Below are 24,234 nucleotides of genomic sequence, written 5' to 3'. Positions count from 1 at the left end.
CTTGAATACTTAAGTAATAAATCAAGTGGCTCGAGAGGAAGAGCAATCTCTGAAGCCTCCCGCAGACTAATTAGAAGAGGAAGGCAAAGCACATCAAACTTGATTTTTCTACAGGGTTATTCTTTGAAACATGTGAGAGGATGTAGCATTTTTTTCATCTCTTCCTTGTCCTATGCTTCAGCTGCCAAACTCTGGTCCTTTTTGGAAAAGGTTTAAGGGATCTGCTTATAAAGAGGTGGAATATTTTACATCCTCAGGCTCTTGTTTTGCCTGTGGTGATTTCCTTCCTGTTAATTGGCGGTTTCTGATTGTTCCCAACTGAGGACTTTCTGAAACAGGAAAGAGTTTCCCTGACCAACAAATGTATTTCTGGTAAACAGGTGCTTCTGTTCTCATTAAAACTAGGAGAAGCACATTTCATTCTGGATATTTTCATAAAATTTCTGTCTGCAAACATGAAACTCAAGAGGAATGGGTCTTATACATTGAACAGGTAAGGAAAGATATTCGTATCTTTCATATATCTCTCACCATCACTAAAATTATCGGAAGATGGCATAGTCTGTGTCTAAAGTTGATAAAAACTGTTTTCCAAAGTGTGTTACTGGTGCTATTACATCTGCTCATTTACAGTATTTTCCTTTGATATTAAAAACAAAGTGTGTTTAAAGGTTGTTAGAGAATTTTTGAAGAAGTTCTTTACCATTTTTGTACCCTGACAAAAACAGGAGAAAGTACTCTTTGGTTTACAGAAGAGAGGTAAGGGTGCGAGAAATGTTTGTTCATGATAATGCCATGAATTTATGGCAAATATGGACTCAGTTTAGATCTTCCAGGAACAAGTTCTGGCTAGCCACATTGGTGCTTCTACATGAAAAAGTGACAAGGAATCTCAGTTGAAATAAGCCTAATTCTTATGGAAGGATGAGAAGTTCTTACTAAAAGGCATTTCTGTCAATATTTTATTTTTTAAAATATTTTTTAAAATAATCTCCTTAATCTTTTTCATAACTTGGCACAAAAAAAGTGATGGGGTAGGAAGTATTTCTTAATCCAGTAAAGTGCTGGAACTTAAACTGAGATTTTTGAATTACATGTTGAGTCTCCCTTATGTGAAATGCTTGGGACTAAGGAGTGTTTAGGATTTTTTTTTTGGGGGGGGATTTCAGAATGCCTTTATCTGCACACACAAACACAATAAGATTTTGGAGATGGGACCGAAGTCTAAACACAAAATTCGTTTATGTTTTGTATGTATCTTATGCACATAGCTTGAATATAGTTTTATACCACATTTTAATAATCTTGTGCACGAAACAACGTTTGTATACATTGATCCACTAAAAAGAAAATGTATCACTATCTCAGCTACCTATGAACATTTTTTTGAATTGTTAAATATTTCAGAATTCTGGACAAGGGAGACTCAACCTGTGTAACTATGTGGAAATCCATAGCCCAGGTTTTTGTATAGTTCACATTGTCTGGTCTTAAAAAGCTCCTGCATGTTGGATCACAGCTTGCTTTAAGTATTTTTTATTAAACAATAAATATAAATTAATTACTTTAGACCAAGAATTGACTTCTTGATGGTGGTTTTTATTGTTGATACGTGAATAATTTGTAAAGTACAGTCATTCACTTTTAGATGTATACTTTGACTCTTAAGTGGAGCAGACCTATTTATAGAAAGAAGACTGGTTGCAAGATTTTTCAGTATCTTCTCTATATATACTTTTGCTGTAAGAAGTATTACCAAAAATGTCCTTTGAGTCTTTGTCTAAATCATCTGTTATTGTCCAGATTTGTTGCATCCATGTTCTCTTGCCTCATAGGAATACTGATATTTTTAATAATGTGCACAGCATATATGGTCACTGCATAGCTGCATTTGTTGTCTCAGTAACTGACACAGTTTATGGAGCTCAAGTCTGTGAAGACCAAGCAAGACGTTAGTTATTCTAAGAATAACAGACTCATGTAGCTTCAAGTCTAATTATTTGAACCAGAGCCTCAAGTCTATGTATTTACATGCTTAGTGAGGAATCCAAGCTGACTTAAAGTAGGATCCATGCACTTAGCCTCCCTTATAACAGTATTATAGGAGAGGGTGAATGAGTCACTGTTTTAGAGAAACAGCAAAGTGTGGTATTTAATCATTTACTAAAAATTCATCCTAAATACACCAGATCCTGCTGTTCCAAGAACCCTTGGAACTTTTCATAAGGCCTAAATATTGCATAATAAACTTCTCTGGTTAAACCCTATTACAAATGGGCTATGAAAGGATAAAAGCAGCCTTTAGACAATATATCTAGGATATAGAATTAGAGAACCACAGGGGTAAAATCCCAGTTTTAGGAGATTTGGAAGTGACTTTTGCTAGGCCAACCTACTTGACTAAGGTAACAGCACCCAAACTTAGGGTGACCTTTACTGCAGCCTGTTTCAATGGCCTTTCTTGTGTTGTCTTGGAAAGCAAATAGAAGAAACTCCATTATGTGAATCAGACATGCTTATGTTCTGATGCTTCAGTTGAATCACTTGTGCATATCATATTGTATTGTCCATTCTATCAAGGTATTTGCTCCTCTTTAATCTACCCAATTTTACAGAAATTCCCAGGAAGACTAGCTGATTATTACTTAACATTACTGCATGAAGAAGTAGACTCTCAAGTAACTGATATCATGGCTTGGTTCTGTACAACTGTTACTACTATGCACAGACAAATTATCCAGGGCCAATTTTATTATTAAATGTTGAAAAAAGGATGCTAGATATTAGGTCCCTGCAATCTGGTGTGAGATATGCTGCCTATCTATATGTACTTTTGCATTTTAGTGGACTTTATTTAATGTATTAGTATGTTTGTAGGTTTGTTTCTGTTGGTTAATACTAGTACATCTTTTTGATACTTTGGTCAAAAACTGTAAAGACATTGATTGATTTATTGATTGATTGAACTTCTCTGGTTCATATTTACCTGAGCTCAGCCTTCAACCTGGCACTCGGCAGATGTGTTCAATTCACGCTTCTACCATTCCTTGATAGCATGGATGTGTTGGTGGGAGGTGTATTCTAGCATGTTTAGAGAGCAGTAGCTTCATAAAGGCCTACTTAGCCTAGTTTCACAGCCAATCTTCTGATGAGCCCAACTGCAATCATTACTCTGCTCACAGTTCCTCACAGTTTTTTGCATCTTCTGCTGCAACTTCAATAAACTTCATTACAATCTAAATTTAAAAAAAATCAGTGTAGTTCCTATTCAGTTATATTTCCATTTATAACCCAAAGTAAAAAAGGCTGGATCCCTTTGGGGAAAAAAAGCTCTTTCAATGACAACTCATAAGGATTTCTTTTTGAAGGCCTCACCTTACTCACTGCCTGCTCAACTCTTAAAAGTAGTGACCTGATCACTTTTTCACTTTTGAGCTCCATTAACAGTTTCTTGCATAAACTTACTGGTAGCTAGTAGAGAACATGATACTTGATTGACCATCTCACACTCAACTACTATTTTGAATATCAAGTACTGCCAGATTTTTCCTGAATGCGGGAGCATAGGTCTAGTGTTAACAAAAATGCTTAGTTTCTAAGCATAGAAGGAAAATATATCTTTCTCTAATTAAATTCATTCCTAATTTATGTTTGTCTCATCCCAGGTGGCCTCATAATGTTATATAATGGAAACAATGCCAAAGAAAATAGTTCTTGTGCAGCACAAATTCTTAACTTGTCAGCAGAAAGGTAGTTTGCCCTTGTAAACTTTGTCCTCTAAAATCTTTTCCTCATAATGTGCTCTGTTCTTGTCTTCCTTTCCTGTGTAGTTTAATGGGTGAGGCAAAAAATGTACTGATGAAAATGAACATAAGAATAGACCTTCTGGATGATATCGAAGGCCTGATAAAAAGCTGAGAGGACAGGGTAGATGCAGAGCTGGTTACAGGTGTTTGTAGAACTTGTTCCCTTTCACCTGGAACTGGGGAAAATGCAGCAAGATTGTTCACTCTACAATACCTTTGTATTTTACTAAAATGATCAAGTTCCTTTGAAGTATGCAAAAGAGATTCGTATCAAATGTAGTTTTCTTTTTTGCAAGTTTATCCTTTTTATGGTAATTGTAGCCAATGGACACAAATATGGTATCAATCCCTGGTGCAGTGGGATAAAAAATGGCAGTTGTCCACATCAGCTAGATTGAGATGGCACTAGTCTTCAAGATTCCTATGAGGAAATTGTTTCAGATTATTCCCCCTCCCCCCAATTATTCAGAAACAAATATACCAATTTCATATATCTAATCCAGATGGCTAGCTCACCACCAATAGAGATTTGAACACCTTCCCTCCTCTCATGAAGGTTTGAAGTGATGCATGTTTTACATCTTTACTCTAAGGTCCTCCTGACAAAATTAGACGTAGGCTTGCAGTATATCTTTTGATTTACCCAGATCTTGTCATTGTAAAATGTGAACAGTTATGCAATACTGTTTGTAATACTTCAAGGTATGTGGTACTTCCTTGTTTTAGTACCCTGGTACAAAAGATAAGCTGGTCTTTAAACTACAGTCGTGACACATGGTGAAGATGAAAAATAATTATACTTAACTGTATGTTCATGCCTGCTGCAAGTGGGAAGGATTTTTTTGTTTAACCAAAGCAAGTGCTTCCCTGGAGTTGGTATTTATTCAGAACTTTCTACAACAGTTCTTACTAGGGCATAACACACTTGCCAGGTGACTATGCAGGGGCAAGAAGTACAAATGGTCCTCTGACAATCATTATGGACAACCATTGCTTCCATCCAAGAAAGCACTCTTTTTCTTCTTTTGGAGCAGCCATTGTGGGTGCTTTTGAATGCTACACACACCTTAAACTCCCCATACCATTAATCTGGCATGCATGACTGCAGCCAACCAGTGTCCCTGGCATGCCAGGAGAAGCAGTGGGTCATGGTGTTTCCTCTGTCCCTCCCTTCCACATGGAGGAGGGAGGAAAATGGCAGTAGGCATTCTAGTGGCCTTTGCCCACTAGAGAAAGTAGAGGAGGCAGTGTTACAGTGCCTGGCATTTCTTCATGCCTGCTGGAGCCAAGCCACTGTGGGAAGGGGGAGACTGCCACCTCACAGTTTCCTCACCCCCCCATAGTGCGTCTACTCCAATTATAATTTGTGTGCTGTATACTGCGCAAAACAAAGATTACCCACACCTCTGACAATCGAAATTTAGGAGGCAGGTTATGTGGATATTTCTAGGCAGAAATTTTGTCCCATTATTCTTAGATAATTAATTGATTCAGATTCAGTAAATGCAATCTTTAAACCCTGAGATGAAAAGCCATGGTTGTACTCTCCTGGAATAGGAAAGGTCTTAAGTTTTAATTTCAGGGTTTTGAGAGAGGTCATTCAGGAATATGGATTCCAAGACAATAAATTGTAAGATATAGTAAATGGGAGTTTAAGATTTCAGGGACAAGAAGCCTTGTGAGGCCTTACAAGCAATTCCAACGATCTTGCAATTTTTTTTCTCTTTGCTCTCATATCTAACTTAAGATGTTTATGTACCTGAAAGGAAAAAAAAAAATGGAAAACCTTCCCTAGCTGTTTATCTGTAGCAGTTTTGCTTGCTACATGAGCAGTTAGGTGGTTATTTAAAAGCCTGGCCTTCTTTTCATGTATTTATATCTTTCAAGGATGAGGCCTAAATTAGAGCTCCCACTTGTCTTCTTTGTCCTTCATACTGCTATGCTGTCCTGCTTTGCTGCTTATATAAAACTCTTGTGTGATTCTTTGCACTGCAGTTTAGTATTCCAGCAGATAATTTCTATAGAACAGCATTCCATGTAGAAATGATAAAGTAGGTGGAGAATCTTTGGTTAATTGGAAAATAGCTGTTGTCCATTTACAGTGGGCCCTTGGTATCCACTAGGGTTTGGCTCCAGGGCTTCCTGTGGATACCAAAATCAATGGATGCTCACATCTCATTATAAAGAACGGTGCAGTAAAGTGGCATCCCTTATATAAAATGGCAAAATCAAGGTTTGGTAGTTCTTATTCTTCATGCATTGCTGTTGCTCAGTATCATTCTGTGAACTATAGCCTAATTCAGATGCTCAGTTCCCCATACTATTGGAATCATGTGAGGGAGAGAGGGAATTGATGTGCTGGCTTCAGGTGTGTGCTTGCCTCACCACACTGTGTGTGAACAGCTGCATTGGGAAGATGGTTCTGTTTGTGTAGATGATGTCTTATTTTACACACACACACACACACACACACACACACACACACACCAACAACACCCACTATAACATTCAAAATATTATACATATAAGAAAGTAATATACATATAAGAACTTTCCAAAACATATATACACAGTAACATAATAACATTTATGACTCAAAACAAACTTCCTTTCTTCTATGTTTCCTTCTTCTAATTTGCTATATTAATTAACTTTAAGATGTTCACATAAGTTCTTTGTCTAATTTAATCTTCCTGATATTTATACCAACAACCCATATCTATCTTTGTACATCACATATTTCTATGACACATGTGTTCATATTGCTTTTCTATGGGATTTGTGTAATTAGATCTTGAAATTGTTTTGATATAAAATTATATTTACATTTAATTATTTTTAAGTTCAGAAATAATGGAGTTACCTCAGTTATTTAGCCCTTGACTTTCACAGATCTCAGGAAGGTTATTACCTTTTCCCATTCTCTTTCAAACTTTCCCACTGAGTTATTTCTCAATAATTGGGTAAGTTTATCATTTATTAAATAATCCTGGAGTCTTATTGACCAATCTGTTAGATCCGGGATATTTTCTTGTTTCCATAATTTAGCATATGTGACTCTAGCTGCAATAAGCATATAAAATAATAAGTCTATAAAGGCTGTTGTCCATTTTAAATTTCTCTTTTATTTGTATATAGGTGAACCATTGTATGTCTTTACCTTCTTGTCTCAGTTCTTCTAGTGTCTTAATCCGAAATTTTTCTGGTTGTATTTTAATTAATATGTCTTGGTATCTCATCCAATTTTGAGAGTCCAATTTCTGATTTGGGTACATCACTTCAATAATTGACATCTAGAGTGGTATCCTCTCGTTGACATGTCTCTTAAATTTATTCCATACTTTTAAGGAGGGATTTTCTTACATAATGCTTGTTAAAATCTTGATTAACTTTCACCTTATCTTGGAACAGGTAGGCATGCCAACCAAATCTATTGTCAATAGATTCTAACTTTAGAAGTTTATCATTCTTTAAATGAAGCCATTCCCTTAACCAGATTAAACAATCTGCATAATAATAAATCTTTAAACTTAGTAATCCCAGGCCCCCTCTGTCCGTCGTATCTTGCAGTGATCTCATTTTGATTCTAGGTTTTCTGCCTGCCCAGATAAAATTTTGAGATATCTTTCTGCCAGGCTTTGAAAGGTAAGTCATTAGTTAATATTGGCAGGTTTTGAAAGAGAAATAATATCTTAGGTAAGATATTCATCTTTACCACCGATACCCTTCCTAATAATGAGTTGGAGATTTTTCCATCTAGTCATGTCCATTTTTATCTTTTGCCAGACTTTAGAATAATTATTTTGGAAGAGTTCCAAATTTTTACTAGTAAAATAAATTCCTAGATATTTAACTTTAGTTTCTTTTTTGAAGCCTGATGTCCTTGTGATCCCTTGAATATCTTCTTTTGATAGGTTAAGAGGGAAGATCTTCGATTTTGTTTATTTTAAAACCTGCCAACTGGCCAAAAGTCGATAAATGTTTCATTAATGCCTGGATTTTCTCCGTTGGGTTAGCTAAGTATATTACCATATTATCTGCATATAATTTAGTTTTGTATTCCTCTTTTTTGAATTTGACGCTTTCTATTTCCAAGTCTTCTCTGATCATAATTGCAAGTATCTCAATTACTATTAAGAACAAGAGGGGGGAGAGGGGGCATCCCTGTCTTGTTTCTCTGCTAATTGAAAAAAGTTTAGTTTTCTCTCTATTTACAATTATTTGAGCTAGTTGGTTAGTGTATAAACTTTGTATATTCCCCATAAAATGATCTCCAATTGCTATTCTTTTCAGAGTTTCTAACGTGAAATTCCAGTCTATGTTATCAAACACCTTTTCGGCGTCAAGTAATATTATTGCTGTTTTCTTAACAATTTTTTTTCATGATATTCTATAATGTCCAGAAAATTTCTAATGTTATCTTTTATAGATCTATTTGGAAGAAACCCAACTTGGTCCCCATGAATTATTTTTACAAGAATTTTCTTAAATCTTTCAGCAAGTATTGTAGTAAATATCTTGTAATCTACATTGAATAACAAGATTGGATGAAAAATTTTAGTTTCTAATATCTTCTTGTCTTCTTTGGGGATTAATGATATATTCGCCAGTCACCAAGATTCTGGAATTCCTGCTGTTTTTCTATCATTCATTAGCTGAAATAAAGGTGGTATGTATTCTTCCCAATTTTTTTATAATATTTGGCGCTGAACCCATCTGGTCCCGGGGCTTTCCCAATCTTCTGTTTCTTAATGGCTTCTATTATTTCCATTGTTGAAATTTCTTTGTTCAGTTCCTCTTTCTGTTGTTCATTTAAATTTGGGATTTTCTGTTTGTCCAAGAAGGTCCTCAGTGTATCCAAATCGATTTGTCTTCCCTTATAGAATTCTTTATACTATCTAAAGAAACAGTCTTTTATCTGTTTTTGTGAGGTGATTATTTTGTCTCCTGATTTTAAACCTAGAATAATTTTCTTCTGCTTTTTTTTTTTAGCTTTATGGATAGCCATCTTCCTGGCTTATTAGGATGTTCAAATTGTTTTTGTTTCAAATATCTCAATTTCTTTTCTAGATCTTTGACAAGTATTAATTGAATTTGACCTTGAAGTTTTTAAATTTCTCTTTGGATGTCTTTTGACATTTTGTGAGATTTTAATTCTTTTTTTAGTCTCGATTCTGTAAATCCGTTGATTTCTCCATTCTTTTCTTTTTTCTTTGCGATGCTTGTTGCAGAAAGAAGCGTCTCATGACCTCTTTGCCTTCGTCCCATACAGTTCGATTACATACCTCACCATTCCAGTTGTCTTTCAAAAAGGAGATCAATGTTTGTTTAGCTTTATATATTATGCTTTCATCCTTTAATAAAGTGTCATCTATTTTCCAGTTGAAATCTGTCTTTCTATTGTTGTTCAATGACATCAAAATCAGGTTATAATCAGAAAGGACCACTGGAAGTACGTTTATTTTATCAACCTTGACACTAATTGATACTGAATTCAGGAACATGTCCAGTCTAGACCATGAATCATGTGTATTCGATTTTTTTTTTAATAAAATATATATTCCTTCGGATCCATATTTGATTCTCCATGTATCTCCTAATCTATATGTATCAATTAGTTCAAAAAACGATTTGGGTAATTTCCCTTGTTTTATAAATATTTTGTTTTTGGCTTTTTTGTCTATTGTTGCGTTTATGACCCCATTCCACTCCCCCATCATTATGACATTTTCATATGGGCACTCAGATATTATCTTCAGCAGATTCTCAAAGGAAAGGCTTTTATTTTCAAGTGGGACATATACTCCTACTGTCAATAGCTTTTGATTTTCCCATGATGTTTCTATACCAATATAATGTCCTTTTGGATCCACAAAGGGTTCTTTAGATTCATATTGGTTTGTGACATAAATTGTACCCCCTTTCTTTTGTCATTGGAGGCTGTATATTCCTGACCCAGTTCGACATTTCTTAATAATCTCTTTCTTCTTAATATGAGTCTCCTGGATGCATGTGATATCTGTCTTTAATTTGGATATATAGTGAAAGATATTTTTGCTTTTCTGTGGGCTGTTAAGTCCCTTCACATTCCAGGAAAGTATCTTGAGTTTATTCATCATCATATAAAATGTCAGATATATCTGATGCTTCTACTACTTTTGTTTCTGTCTTTTCCTCCATGTCTGTCTCGTTTTTTTCTGCTTCTCCTCTTCTTCTGTTGTACTTCCTGTCTCTTCTTGCTTTTTTCTTTCTGTGGATTCCTCAGATTCGATATCTTACTTCTTTTTGTCTTGTTCTGTTTCAGTTACTTCAAAGTTCAGGTTATGTTTGTCCAGGAATTCTTTTCCTTTTTGAACATTATTGATTCTATATTTTTTCTGTTTATAGGTAAAGGATAATCCCACTGTTTGCTCTCATCTGTAAAGTCTTTTGTTTGCTCGCAGAATCCTTGTCAGAAAACTGTACTCTTTCCTTTTTTTCAAAATTCCACTGGGGATATCTTGAAAAAGTAAAACTTCTGAGTCTTCAATCGTCAATTTTGTTTTTGCAAATTTACGTAAAATGTCTTTGATCTGTGTTCTGACCAAATAAATAATGATATCTCTCGGCAAGCTATTTCTTTTGGCTATCCATGAGTCCACTCTAAATATTTTATCAATCTCAATCTCAAACTTAAAACATTCACAATCCATCTCTAAAATATCCGCTAATGGTTGAGCCAGTCGTTCATACAAATTCTCATTTTGACCTTTCTTCAGTCCTCTTATTTTAATACATCTGTCTTTTAATTTCATCTCTACCTTTAATCTTTCCTCCTCTTCTTGTTGTTGTATCCATGTACATTTCCTTGCTGTTTCTTCTAATACACTGCTACCCCGGGTTACGAAATTAATTCGTTCCGCTATTCCTTTCGTAAGCCGAAAATTTCGTAACCCGAAACACATTTTCCATTGAAAATAACTAATGCGTTCTATGACCTCAGACTGAACCTGCAAGTCAAAACAAAGGCACAATAGAGGCCTATTAAGCTAAGTACCCTACAATACAATGTAATACAAAGTTGCCTGAGGCACTAATGATCTTAACAATGACTGGCAGGTCCATTCTAAACTTTCTAAAGGATAAAGAAAAAAAGTTTTTTTCTTATCTTTGATGGTTCTGGCATCTCAGAGTGAGGCAGGAGGAGGAGGAGGAGCTCTCAAATCATCACAGCCATGACCAAAGCAACCCCAAATCTAAAAAAGCAACCCCATGGTCACACTCTATGGCCCACATCAAATCAAGGCCAGACTTTCAAAACTCACACCCCACACCCCACACTCTCAAATCATCACACCCATGACCAAAGCAACCCCATGGTCACACTCTATGGCCCGCATCAAATCAAGGCCAAACTTTCAAAACTCACACCCCACACCCCACACTCTCAAATCATCACACCCATGACCAAAGCAACCCCATGGTCACACTCTATGGCCCGCATCAAATCAAGGCCAAACTTTCAAAACTCACACCCCACACCCCACACTCTCAAATCATCACACCCATGACCAAAGCAACCCCATGGTCACACTCTATGGCCCGCATCAAATCAAGGCCAGACTTGCAAAACTCACACCCCACACCCCACACTCTCAAATCATCACACCCATGACCATACCACCCCAGAACTCAAACCCAAAGGCCAGAAACCCCAAATCTGAACATGCAACCCCATGGTCAGGCCCATTCTAAAGGATAAAGAAAAACAGTGTTTTTCTTATCTTTGCTGGTCTTGGCATCTCAGAGTGAGGCAGGAGAAGGAGGAGGAGGAGCTCTCAAATCATCACAGCCATGACCAAAGCAACCCCAAATCTAAAAAAGCAACCCCATGGTCACACTCTATGGCCCACATCAAATCAAGGCCAAACATGCAAAACTCACATCCCACACTCTCAAATCATCACAGCCATGACCAAACCACCCCAGAACCCAAACTCAAAGGCCAGAAACCCCAAATCTAAAAATGCAACCCCATGGTCACACTCTCTGGCCCACATCAAATCAAGGCCAAACATGCAAAACTCACACCCCACACTCTCAAATCATCACAGCCATGACCAAACCACCCCAGAACCCAAACTCAAAGGCCAGAAACCCCAAATCTAAAAATGCAACCCCATGGTCACACTCTCTGGCCCACATCAAATCAAGGCCAAACATGCAAAACTCACATCCCACACTCTCAAATCATCACAGCCATGATCAAACCACCCCAGAACCCAAACTCAAAGGCCAGAAACCCCAAATCTAAAAATGCAACCCCATGGTCACACTCTCTGGCCCACATCAAATCAAGGCCAGACTTTCAAAACTCACACCCCACACCCCACACTCTCAAATCATCACACCCATGACCATACCACCCCAGAACTCAAACCCAAAGGCCAGAAACCCCAAATCTGAACATGCAACCCCATGGTCAGGCCCATTCTAAAGGATAAAGAAAAACAGTGTTTTTCTTATCTTTGCTGGTCTTGGCATCTCAGAGTGAGGCAGGAGAAGGAGGAGGAGGAGCTCTCAAATCATCACAGCCATGACCAAAGCAACCCCAAATCTAAAAAAGCAACCCCATGGTCACACTCTCTGGCCCACATCAAATCAAGGCCAAACATGCAAAACTCACATCCCACACTCTCAAATCATCACAGCCATGACCAAACCACCCCAGAACCCAAACTCAAAGGCCAGAAACCCCAAATCTAAAAATGCAACCCCATGGTCACACTCTCTGGCCCACATCAAATCAAGGCCAGACTTTCAAAACTCACACCCCACACCCCACACTCTCAAATCATCACACCCATGACCATACCACCCCAGAACTCAAACCCAAAGGCCAGAAACCCCAAATCTGAACATGCAACCCCATGGTCAGGCCCATTCTAAAGGATAAAGAAAAAAAGTGTTTTTCTTATCTTTGATGGTCTTGGCATCTGGTCCTGGCATCTCGGAGTGAGGCAGGAGGAGGAGGAGGAGGAGAGGGGCAGCCCAAAAAGCCAAATTTAAACCAATTCAAGCAATTTAACCACTTCAGCCAATTCAAGCAATTTAACCACTTCAGCCAATTTATCCAATTCAAGCAATTTAACCAATTCAGCCAATTTAGCCAATGCCACCAATTTAACAAAGTTAACCATTTTTTTAAAAAGAATTTGGTGTTTTTTTTAAGGGTCACCTTTTTTTTAAGGGTCACCTTTTGCCTTCTTGGATGACGGTTCTCCCTCTCTAGTGAAGAACTGGTCCAAGGATGTCTGCTTTTGCCGGCCCTTAAGCAGGTTCTTAAAATGGCTAAGGCAGACATTATCAAAATGGGCAATGGCATGGCTGGTGAGCACCTTCTCAGGGTGGTGCTTCTCAACATATGAAGACACATTGTGGAATTGCCGCAAAATGTCTTTAATTTCTGCTGTTGGCAAAAATGCCCCCGCAGCCTCCTCCTGCTGGCCCCTGTCGAAATGGAGCACGTCCTCATCCACGGCCGAGTGTTGCATGGCCGCCAAGGCCTTCAGGTCCTCTGTTGTCAGGTCCTCGCTGTGCTCCTCGATGAGTTCCTCCACGTCCTCGTTGTCCACGTCGAGTCCCAGGGACCTTGCGATGGAGACGATCTCTGCAACCTCTTCTTCTTCACCTGGCTCAGCACCCTCGGTCTGTGACCCTTCCAAGGAAGAAGCATCAGGCCACAGCTTCCTCCACGCAGCAATCAGGTTGCGCCTGGTGATCTCCTGCCAGGCCAAGTCCACCATCTTCAAGCACACGACGATATCAAAATGCTGCTTCCAGAACTCTCGAAGGGTCAGCTGTGTGCTCTCCGTCACATCAAAACAACGCTTGAACAGGTGCTTGGTGTAGATCTTCTTGAAGTTCGCAATCACCTGCTGGTCCATGGGTTGCAAGAGGGAGGTCGTGTTGGGCGGCAGAAACTGGACCTTGATGAAGGAGAACTCATCAAGGATGTCCTTCTCCAGGCCATGCGGGTGCGCAGGAGCATTGTCCAAGAGGAGGAGGCACTTCAAGGGCAAATCCTCTTCCTCCAGGTACCGCTTCACAGTCGGGGCGAAGACACTGTTGATCCATTCCACGAAAAGGAGGCGTGTGACCCATGCGCGGCCATTGGAACGCCACATCACTGGCAACCTGTCCTTCTGAATGTTGTGTGCCTTGAAGGCCCTTGGATTTTCGGAGTGGTACACCAACAGGGGCTTGATCTTGCAGTCCCCGCTGGCATTGGCACACAACGCAAGTGTGAAGCGGTCCTTCATAGGCTTGTGGCCTGGCAGTCTCCTCTCCTCCTGGGTGATGTAGGTGCGGCGAGGCATCTTCTTCCAGAAGAGGCCCGTCTCGTCGCAATTGAAGACTTGCTGCGGGACGTAGCCTTCCTCCTCCACCATGGCCTTGAACTCGACGACGAATGCTTCGGCAGCCTGGTGGTCTGCGCTGGACGCCTCGCCGTGACGGACGACAGAGTGGATCCCGGTCCTCCTCTTGAACCTCTCGAACCAGCCACGTGATGCTTTGAAGTCCGGGGTGGCTGGCTCGGCTCCTCCTGCGAAGAAGTTCCTTCGCCTGCCTCCTTGCTGGCCAGGTCTTCGAAAATGGTGGTGGCCTTCTCGCAGATGACCGAGGTGGTCACAGTGTCCCCGACTCGCTCCTTTTCCTTGATCCAGAGGAGAAGCAGGCGCTCCATCTCCTCGTGCTTCGGTGTCCTCTGCTTGGCAATCGTCGTCACGCCTTTCGCTGGAGCCACAACAGCTCTGATGGCCTCCTTCTGCTTGAGGACAGTGCCAATTGTCGAAGGGTTTCGTCCATACTCCTTGGCAATGTCCACCAAGCGCACGCCCCTCTCGTGCTTGGCGATGATTTCCTTCTTGTCCTCCAAGGACAAGGGAGCCCTCTTCTTCTTCTCACCGCTTGGCTTGGGAGCCATAGCTCAAGCCTAAAAAGGACAAAAGGCACAGGCACTGAGCAAAAGCCACAATTGGAAACCACCCCCACCCCCATGGTCACACTCTCTGGCCCAAACTTGCAAAAGTCACACCCCACACTCTCAAATCATCACAGCCATGAGCACAGCACCCCAGAACACAAACCCATAGGCCAGAAACCCAAAATCTGAAAATGCAACCCCAAAGTCACACTGTCTGGCCCACATCAAAGCAAGGCCAAACTTGCAAAACTCACACCCCACACTCTCAAATCATCACAGCCATGGCCAAAGCACACAAGAACACAAGCCCATAGGCCAAAACCCCCAAATCAGAAAATGCCACCCTATGGCGAGTGTCTGGCCACATGCGACCATGGCCAAAGTTTTAAAAGTCACACACCACACTTTGAAAACAGCAGAGCCATGAAGAAATCAAGGCAGCAAATGAAGCCCATCATCCACAAATCAGAGCATGCCACCCAAACAGCAAAAAACCCAAAAAAAGCAACCCAGCACCTCAAGCCCATCATCCACAAATCAGAGCATGCCACCCAAACAGCAAAAAAACCCAAAAAAAGCAACCCAGCACCTCAAGCCCATCATCCACAAATCAGAGCATGCCACCCAAACAGCAAAAAAACCCAAAAAAGCAACCCAGCACCTCAAGCCCATCATCCACAAATCAGAGCATGCCACCCAAACAGCAAAAAAACCCAAAAAAGCAACCCAGCACCTCAAGCCCATCATCCACAAATCAGAGCATGCCACCCAAACAGCAAAAAAACCCAAAAAAAAGCAACCCAGCACCTCAAGCCCATCATCCACAAATCAGAGCATGCCACCCAAACAGCAAAAAAACCCAAAAAAGCAACCCAGCACCTCAAGCCCATCATCCACAAATCAGAGCATGCCACCCAAACAGCAAAAAAACCCAAAAAAAGCAACCCAGCACCTCAAGCCCATCATCCACAAATCAGAGCATGCCACCCAAACAGCAAAAAAACCCAAAAAAGCAACCCAGCACCTCAAGCCCATCATCCACAAATCAGAGCATGCCACCCAAACAGCAAAAAACCCAAAAAAAGCAACCCAGCACCTCAAGCCCATCATCCACAAATCAGAGCATGCCACCCAAACAGCAAAAAAAACCCAAAAAAAGCAACCCAGCACCTCAAGCCCATCATCCACAAATCAGAGCATGCCACCCAAACAGCAAAAAAAAACCCAAAAAAGCAACCCAGCACCTCAAGCCCATCATCCACAAATCAGAGCATGCCACCCAAACAGCAAAAAAACCCAAAAAAAGCAACCCAGCACCTCAAGCCCATAATCCACAAATCTGAACATGCCAGTAGCAAAACCCACAATCCACACTTTGAAAAAAAAAAACCCAGCACCCCACAGCAAAAGCATGGTCACACTGTCTCACCCCACCCCACCCCACAAGAAGAAGGTAAAAATCCATCCACCTACCTGTAGAGAAATTCCTGATGGCCGGTCTTGATCCGAAGAATACAGTACACCTGGCAAAGGCTAAGGCAGAAAGCCAGGAAAAGTCCAGACCAACAGTGGAACCAAGTTAGAGCTCAGAAGAAACTCTTGCTCAGATAGTCCACAAGGCCAGACAAAGGAGCAGATCAATGGAAGCCGGCTTTTGTATCTCAAGCCAGGCCACCCCCCCAATTTCGTTAGCCAATCCAGATGATCAGCTTGATTTCTCAAGCCAATCACTGCTGCTAACGAAATTCAAAATTCGCGCCAAAGCTAACCCCTAACCCAGCCCCCTTAGGTTTCCGTTAGCCCTGGAAATCCCTGGAAAGCCTGTAGCTGCACTTTGCATCATTTGAATTTCGCGCCGAAATGAATTTCGTAACCCGAAAAATATTTCGTAACCCGAAACAGTTTTTTCCAATCCACGTTTTTCGTATCCCGGAAATTTCGTAACCCGGTCATTTCGTATCCCGGGGCACCAGTGTACTTTATTCTCCTCCTGTAGTCTTTGGATTTTTTGATTGGCTTCGTCCAACTCTGTTGAGATATTACCCAGTGTAGTTTGAATGGTCTTAATTTCATCTCTGATATTTTGTTTTATTTCCTTTCTCACCTGCCTCAGCTCTTGCTTCATCTCAATCTTGTCTTGTTTTCTTTCCTCTCTGGTTTCTATCTTATCGTCTTTCATTTCTTGCCTTATTTTTCTTATCTTTTCTAAAATTGATTGATTTGAGTCTAATACTTTTGGCGTTTCTTGAGAAAATCTTCTTTGTTGTTGTGCCTTAGCTGTTTGTATTCTTGTGTCGGAGGCCATTTTATCTTCTTTAAATTATTCAACTAGATTCTTTACAGAATGACCAATATCAATAATGTGAATTCTACTGATTTTATATTTCTGATATCATGGTATTTATACCCTTAATTTTTTCCCTCACAATTCAAATCAATTCAATTCAAACAGGTAATGTAGCTTTTTATATAGACTAAAACATGAAATAAATTAATTAGCTATTTCTAAATTTTTTATTCTTAGTTCACCAATTCTTGACCATATACAATATATTCCAATTAATATTTCTAATTATTATTTCCACTACATATAATAATCAAATAAATCTTTGACAAAATTATCAGAAATAACTATTCAGTAAGAAAGGATAAATAACGTATATCAATTCAATTAATTTTTTTATAGTTTTCAATTCACAAAAAAGATAATTACAGGAAAGGGGGGAGGAGAAGGGAAAGAAAGAAAGAAAGAGAAGAAAAAAATCTTATTTACTTTCCGTATATCTCACTGTAATCTAAATATATGTCGTTTAAAGTTTCTACTATATAACTGTTTTAAACCCTCTCCTTCTCCTCACCCGCTGTTTAACATTCTGTTTGTAGCAAAGTAGTATCTATTTCCATTCAGTCCTTCTTGAGCTTCAGATCTAGAAAAATATAGCTCTAATATGTTTTTTAAATATCAGACCAGTAATATGTCTCAGTGTTCTAAGAGCTTAAATTACTTCCAGCGTACTCTCCAGAAAAAGAAAGTTCCCCAAAATTTCTGCATATAACCTTGCATCTGTCTCCCTCCGTTGTGTGTAATAAAGCAGTTATCACGTTGAGTTGGGAGCTTCTGGTTAGAGATCTAAACGTCCATACAAAAATTAACTTGTAAAAGTTCTGTTTGGGAAGTCAACAGAGAAGATCTGACAAAAAGAAAAGAAAAAAAGTTAAGAAATACACCTTACACGAAAGTAAAATCAACGGCGGTCTGTTTCCCGAAAGAGGGTTCTCAATTGCGGTTGTGGATTCCCCCACGGCTCCCTCTGCTCATCTGCACCCGAAACCTTCAGAATAACTTGGATTTCTCAAAGGCCCAGAGCAGGCAATGAGCCTCTGTGGGGTCCCTCGGATCCTCCTATGCCAAAGGGAAAATTCGGACTACCTGCAATGTCTTTAGGCAGTCTAAATCTGCAATGAGCAGTTGGGTTTTAGACAGCAGTCTACACTCCCATCTTGCCAGGTGCCATTGTTGACCGGAAATCTAGATGATATCTTGTGGAGAAGCATACTTGAATATAGCAAGCTTCCTACTGTAGATTCTTGTCCTCCAACAGGAATGCAAAAGAAAGGTGGGGCTTGTGCACACAACTCTGCTCTCCCTCTTGCAGTTCTAATAATGCAGGGAACTTGAACACCTGAGTAGGGCTAACAGCCTTACAGATACTTTACACTATCTTGCACATCTTTCTTCATAATTAGGAGGAGGAGGAGGATGATGATGATGATGATGATGATGATGATGATGATGATGATGATGATGATGATAATATAGTTTATTTATACCTCTCGCCTCTTACACGGATTGAGGTGGGATTACAACCTTAAAAAGACACTTAGTACAATTTATAATCAATACAACAATAAAATACTAACACTGAATTTACCAAGAATTCCTATTAGCTCTCTAAAAATTACAATTCGTCCATTAGCCAACAGTCAGAGTCAAGGAAGAGCAGTCGTCATAAGCTTTTTATATGGAATTCAGTGGATAGGTTTATGTATCTGTGCAGTTTATATACCTGTACTTTAACTGTGAACAAGAGGGAATTTGCAAGGAAGTGGGGGGGGGGGGGCTAAAATAGCTTATGCTTCCCTTCCTCATCACAAATAATCAGTTGTTTGGTGCATGTGGGGAATATAAGAGCTTTTCTTTCTCCCACGCCCCCTAACCTGTATAGTAAATTGTGGTCTTTATAACTTCAGAAGGTGGAGGCTTTTCCCCAACAATTCTTGTCACTGATTGTATAATTGCCATAATATGCTATCTTTGTATTTGGTGTTACAAAGAAGAGGCTTGACAGGACCCTGTCCCACAAAGGTCCCAATTTATTTTTAAAGGCATAGGAAATAGAGAAAGGAAAGGAAAGTGGAAGTCTTTTTGATTTCTGTATTGGCCATCAGGTATTGTCCATGTATGCAGTTGCCTTGAAAAATAGGTGTGCAGTGAACAAACTGTTGTCTGCACAAAATTCAGTCAATCACTCTCCTAATTCAGTTCTTGATCCTAGGCCAGTTTTTAATATAATACTTTATTGTACTTGGTTTCTTACTTTTTCATTCCAATCAACTGTGATTAAGAAGGCTTGTTTTGATGTGTGATCAATCTCCTTCTGGATATAGAATCTTTCAATTTTTTCTTCTGCTTCTGTAGTCAAAGCATAAACTTGAATTATGGTTATATTTATGGGTTTTCCCTGAGGTCTCATTGAGATTATCAAGCCCTACTTTGATTGCTTTTCCTAATTTCTCCTCAGTATTAGTGACACTGCATTTCTTCTTAGATTTTCATTTACTGAGTAAAAACAGTGTGTAAATATCTGACTCAAAATGTGCAATTCCTGTCCATTTTAGCTTGTTCACTCCAAGTATTGCAATGTTTATATGTTCCATTTTTTGTTTTACTATGTCTAGCCTCCCCTGATTCATGCTTCTCACATTCCATGTTCCTATAATATGTGTTGTGCAGCTTTGGACTTTGCTTTCACCTTTGAGCACATCATCAGCATAGATTAATGAACATACTCCAGTATCAGTTGAGTTTAGCCCTGAAAGTTTATCTATGCCAATAAGAACCGGTTTGATGTAATTGCATCTCCTCTGAAAAAGCGTGAAAAGTGTGCAACCACTTATAAACTCACACTAAAAAGTGCCATTTTGGGGCAAAACAGACCACCCTAAAAGGGTAGATTGGGGTTGCTCTTGGGCCACTCATTTCAGAGCCACGGTAACCATGTACACGCAGCCCCAATCCACCCCATCATCACGGTTCTGAATGGCCCTCTGAAAAGAAGTGGGTTTTTACGGCTCCTTTTCATGGTGGCTTTTCCGGGTTGGGGCGTCTTCCGGGCATTACTTGATGTTTTTATATTTTGCTCCAAATATATAAAGCTCTAATAAATGAAAAGAAGTTTATTCTTTGCACAGTATAATGTGCAAAGTTGGCTTTATAATTAGAAAAAGATGTACTTCTGAACATGTTAGCATGTGTGTGCTATAACAAGTTTTTAAATCTGTTTTTATAACACCAAGGACAGATAGATAATATATTTATTACTAAAAATGCCACATGATCAAGTAATGTGCTGTTTTTCTATAATTGATGAAAATATCTTTTGCAGAATGGTTGATAGCTTTTAAACACTGGGATGTTTAAATTGTACATTCCTGATTCTTTGGAATTTATAGGCAAAATTCCTTGAAGCTTAAGATACTTTCTACAGTAGTGGGAGCGACCAGCAATAAATCTATCAAACCTTCCACTTAACACTGCAGTTAAAATAGTCTTGCCAAATTCCACCCTTTCTCTGAAATCTCTTTTTGTGGGAGTGATTTTAGTCCTATCTGCTATTTCCTTTCTCCCAGACAAGGGAGGAGTTAGCATATGTCATTTTTGTTCTGTACAAGAAAGTGCCAAAAGCAATGGCCACACATGTTCTATTGATGGGCTTGAGTTTCAGATACTGCAAGATAATCAAGGCTTGTTTCCAGGTATATTTATAACCTTAACATTACTCTCATCTCTCTTACTAAATGCATTTGAAAAGCTGTATTGTAAGGCCTAAAGATACAAGAGTTTTTACAGTATAGATCCCATAGACAAATATAAAAAGTACAAGAATGTAAGTCTAATCAAAGCAAATAAGGTCTTTCTTCAGGTTGTTTCAACTGCCTACTTGCTAACATCTATAACTCTTCTTGTCCAATATTCCCACTTTGAAACATAGCGAACTAGATTTGTTATTTTATTATTTTAAGAAGATTGTTAGCGTTTGTGGGATCTCAGACCAGATGTGTGCGATATAAGTATGCTAATAATTTGTCACAGATACTACATGTTGAGTATCTTCATAACGAGCTATATCTATAGATTTCTTGAACCAGTATGGTAAGTAGTTTGAGTGTTGCATCTTGACTCTGGAGGTTAGAGTTCAATTCCTCACTCAGCAATGGAAACCCACCAGGTCACCTTGGATGAATCACACACTCTCAGCCCCAGAAAACCATGTGATAGATTTACCATGTTAGAAATGCTTTGAAGGCACATCACAACAGCAGCAGCAGCATAGATTTCTTCCTTTGTACTATAGTTTGTGTTCAGCTGTGCAAAGGAAGTATCTAGACAGTAATAGAGAGATATTTTCTTGCTCATCTTTGATAAACTGCATTTCATAGTAGCACTTTCTTTTCAGAGGCACAAGTGGTTTCTGTTCTCCCTGGTAGGTCCTTGTACCAAGAACCTCTTTTCCTGTATGAGGCCATTCTCTCTTCAAATTTCTTCTCCTACACTACTCTTTCTCTTTTGCTTAACACCTTGGTCCTCATCTCCACTGAAATTAGGCTTAAATACATGTACTTAACTACATTTCCACATCTTGATCCTTTCTTGCCCTTGCTTTTCTAGTTCCTTTGTCTTCTCCAATGCCTGCATTTAGAATGTAAGCTTGTGATGTACATTTTACTGTAAAAAGTGTCATGTACTGTGTTAGTATAGTATATCTCTTTCTGTCATATACTTTCTTTGGACAGTAAGGAAGAAGGAAGTAAAAATACAAGTTGAAAATGCTGGGAGAGGATTTGCTTGGTTATTCAAGCACTACTTAAAAAGCTTTTGACAGCATCAGTTGTACTTGTCCCATTGATCACCATTTTTCCGACACAACTTTCTCCCAGAGAAAGTGTCATAGTTTCTCTAATTCTCTTGTTTAGGTGTAAGTGCTAATACTGTAGCTATATAGGTAAAGTCCCTCCAAAAACATACAAAGGGAAGAACCAGTAGGTTCAACTTAAGCCCCTGTGGTTTGGAGAAGGACAAAAAAAAATCTTTATGGGGAACCCCTCTAGTGAAGTGCATCCTAAAATGCACTGTGGACAGGAATGCACATTGGCCACAGAAATTGACTTAAATCTGAGAAACTGTGTAGAAGGAGGAGTGGAACAGGGTGATCTGAGAAAAGGCATGATTGACAAAACTAATGAATAGGAGAATTCCATACTGTCTTTTGTAGGGGTAAATTCCACTTATTGCATACCACTGTCATTCTCAGCAAGGTCAGAAAACAAATGGTGACTGACATGGGTTTCTTAAAAAAAAATCCCTCTGAGATCATGTATATAAACATGAAGTGTTGTTGATGACTGTTGTCTTACTTCAGTGTAGTTTTAACAGTGGTTTAGCTAAATTCCAGCTGATTATGTTGGTAACAGACAGAAGCTGCCACCTAACAGTGTAGCCAACTAAAGTTTATAGATGATAATTTTTGTTTTAAAACTTTGTCAGCTTCAAATAACTGTGCTATAAAACTGCATCAAATTATACCAGAATGTTATTCTTTTTAACACCCACTCAGCATACATTTTTCAGTTTGTGATCATGAATCTAACATGGGGAATGATGAAAATATGGGAAAAAAGAAATTTGTGGTTTGCAGACTGTAATCTAGATTCAGTTTTTAGCTCAGACGATGGCAGGAAACTGAACAGTGTCAGAAAACCAAAATGCTCAGCTGAAGAAATTTTAAAATTACATTGTTGTACACAGTTGCATCCAAATGCTAATTTTGTAATTTCTTTTGAAAGGGATATCATTATAACTTTTTAAAATATTCTCTTTAGGCCTATAATCCAATATGAATTGAGCAAACATAACAAAGAGAATAACAGAAAAGATCACAACAGTTGTGGGAGTAGTGGGGTGACAAATTAAAGATAGAAAGCTATAGTCTGATCCCATTCAAAGCTTTTGAGTTGACAAAGCAAGCTGAAGGAACACCAGAGAAACAGTCCTCCGATGTGAAGTCGAAGGCTTTCACAGCTGGCATCCATAGTTTTCTGTCGGTTTTTCTGACTATTTCTCCAATGCTTGTGTTAGTCAGTTTTTCTAGTAATACTGATGTCTCCGTATGGTCTAGCCATCTTACACAGATATTTTTCTGGCACTTTGTTGTTGTTGTTGTTGTTGTTGTTGTGTGCCTTCAAATCATTTTTTACTTATGGTGACCCTAAGGCGAATCTATCATGTTTTATTGGCAAGATTTGGTCAGAGGTGAGGTTTGCTGGCTCTTAGCCATTTCTAAATGTGTTCCAACAAGTAATAATTAGATAGGGTCCTTGTGGAGTAAGTAACCTTCCATTTTCTCCAACAAAGACAGTAATATTAATTGACTGATGTGTTATTTGCTTTATGAGGGCCAACATTCGTTGCTAAAATTTTGAGGAACAACAGCCATATATCTACTAAGGAGTCTCTCTCCTCCACAATTTCTCCAGCACATGGATGACCAGAGACATCTATACATGCAAGCCTGACTAGTGACATATGGAAGCAGTGAACAATCTTAAAAGCATTTTCACATATTGCACAGAAAGAGATTTGAAGGGAGGGGGACTGACAGGTGATTACAAAACATAAATAGACTGGCCTCTCAAGCTAACATCATACCCATCAATCTCCTGTTGTGTAATTCCACTATGGCCAAGGCCTTTTCATATTGCGGATTCATAACTATAGTTTATTATACAGTGCGTCCGCGTTATATGTGGGCACGCTTTACACAGACTTGAGCGTACGCGCTCAAGCCGCAGGGAGCGCGGGGGCGGCACATCCCATTGAAATGAATGGGGCGTGCGCCCATGGTGTCCCGCACGCTCTGCGCCACTGCACATAAGCCCCATTCAAATGAATAGGGCTTGAGCATAGGCGGAATTCACCTTATGTGGGGTGTGTGTGTGTCTGGAACGGATCCCCCACATAAGGCAAGGGCCCACTGTACGAAGAAGAACTCTTATGACCACATATTCCTCCTCTTCCTTCTCATGGTTCCTTACTACTGGTTTGAAATCAGAAAACTGTTTGAATCTGGTTGATCTAGCACAGTGATTGCGAACCTATGGCACACTCAGAGCCCTCTCTGTGGG

At 39.3% G+C, this 24,234-nt stretch overlaps 1 protein-coding gene across 3 annotated transcripts in view; it reads left to right on the top strand.

Annotated features, from left to right (window-relative positions):
- Window positions 1-24,234, top strand: part of MOB2 (MOB kinase activator 2) — a 164,433-nt gene that overhangs the window by 87,924 nt on the left and 52,275 nt on the right. The window contains exon 1 of one of the 3 annotated variants that reach the window (XM_089520961.1): window positions 418-493. The exons of the other annotated variants lie outside the window; for them this stretch is intronic. Coding sequence (XP_089377087.1) covers window positions 456-493 — 38 coding nt within the window. The 5' untranslated portion in view covers window positions 418-455. Of the gene's footprint in view, window positions 1-417; window positions 494-24,234 lie in introns of those variants that run through there. 3 annotated transcript variants of the gene reach the window in all.

This window comes from Sceloporus occidentalis, unplaced genomic scaffold, assembly GCF_023333645.1.
Source record: "Sceloporus occidentalis isolate IW3139 unplaced genomic scaffold, rSceOcc1.0.p SCAF_4, whole genome shotgun sequence".
Taxonomy (NCBI): domain Eukaryota; kingdom Metazoa; phylum Chordata; class Lepidosauria; order Squamata; family Phrynosomatidae; genus Sceloporus; species Sceloporus occidentalis.
This window is presented reverse-complemented; position numbering and strand designations above follow the sequence as displayed.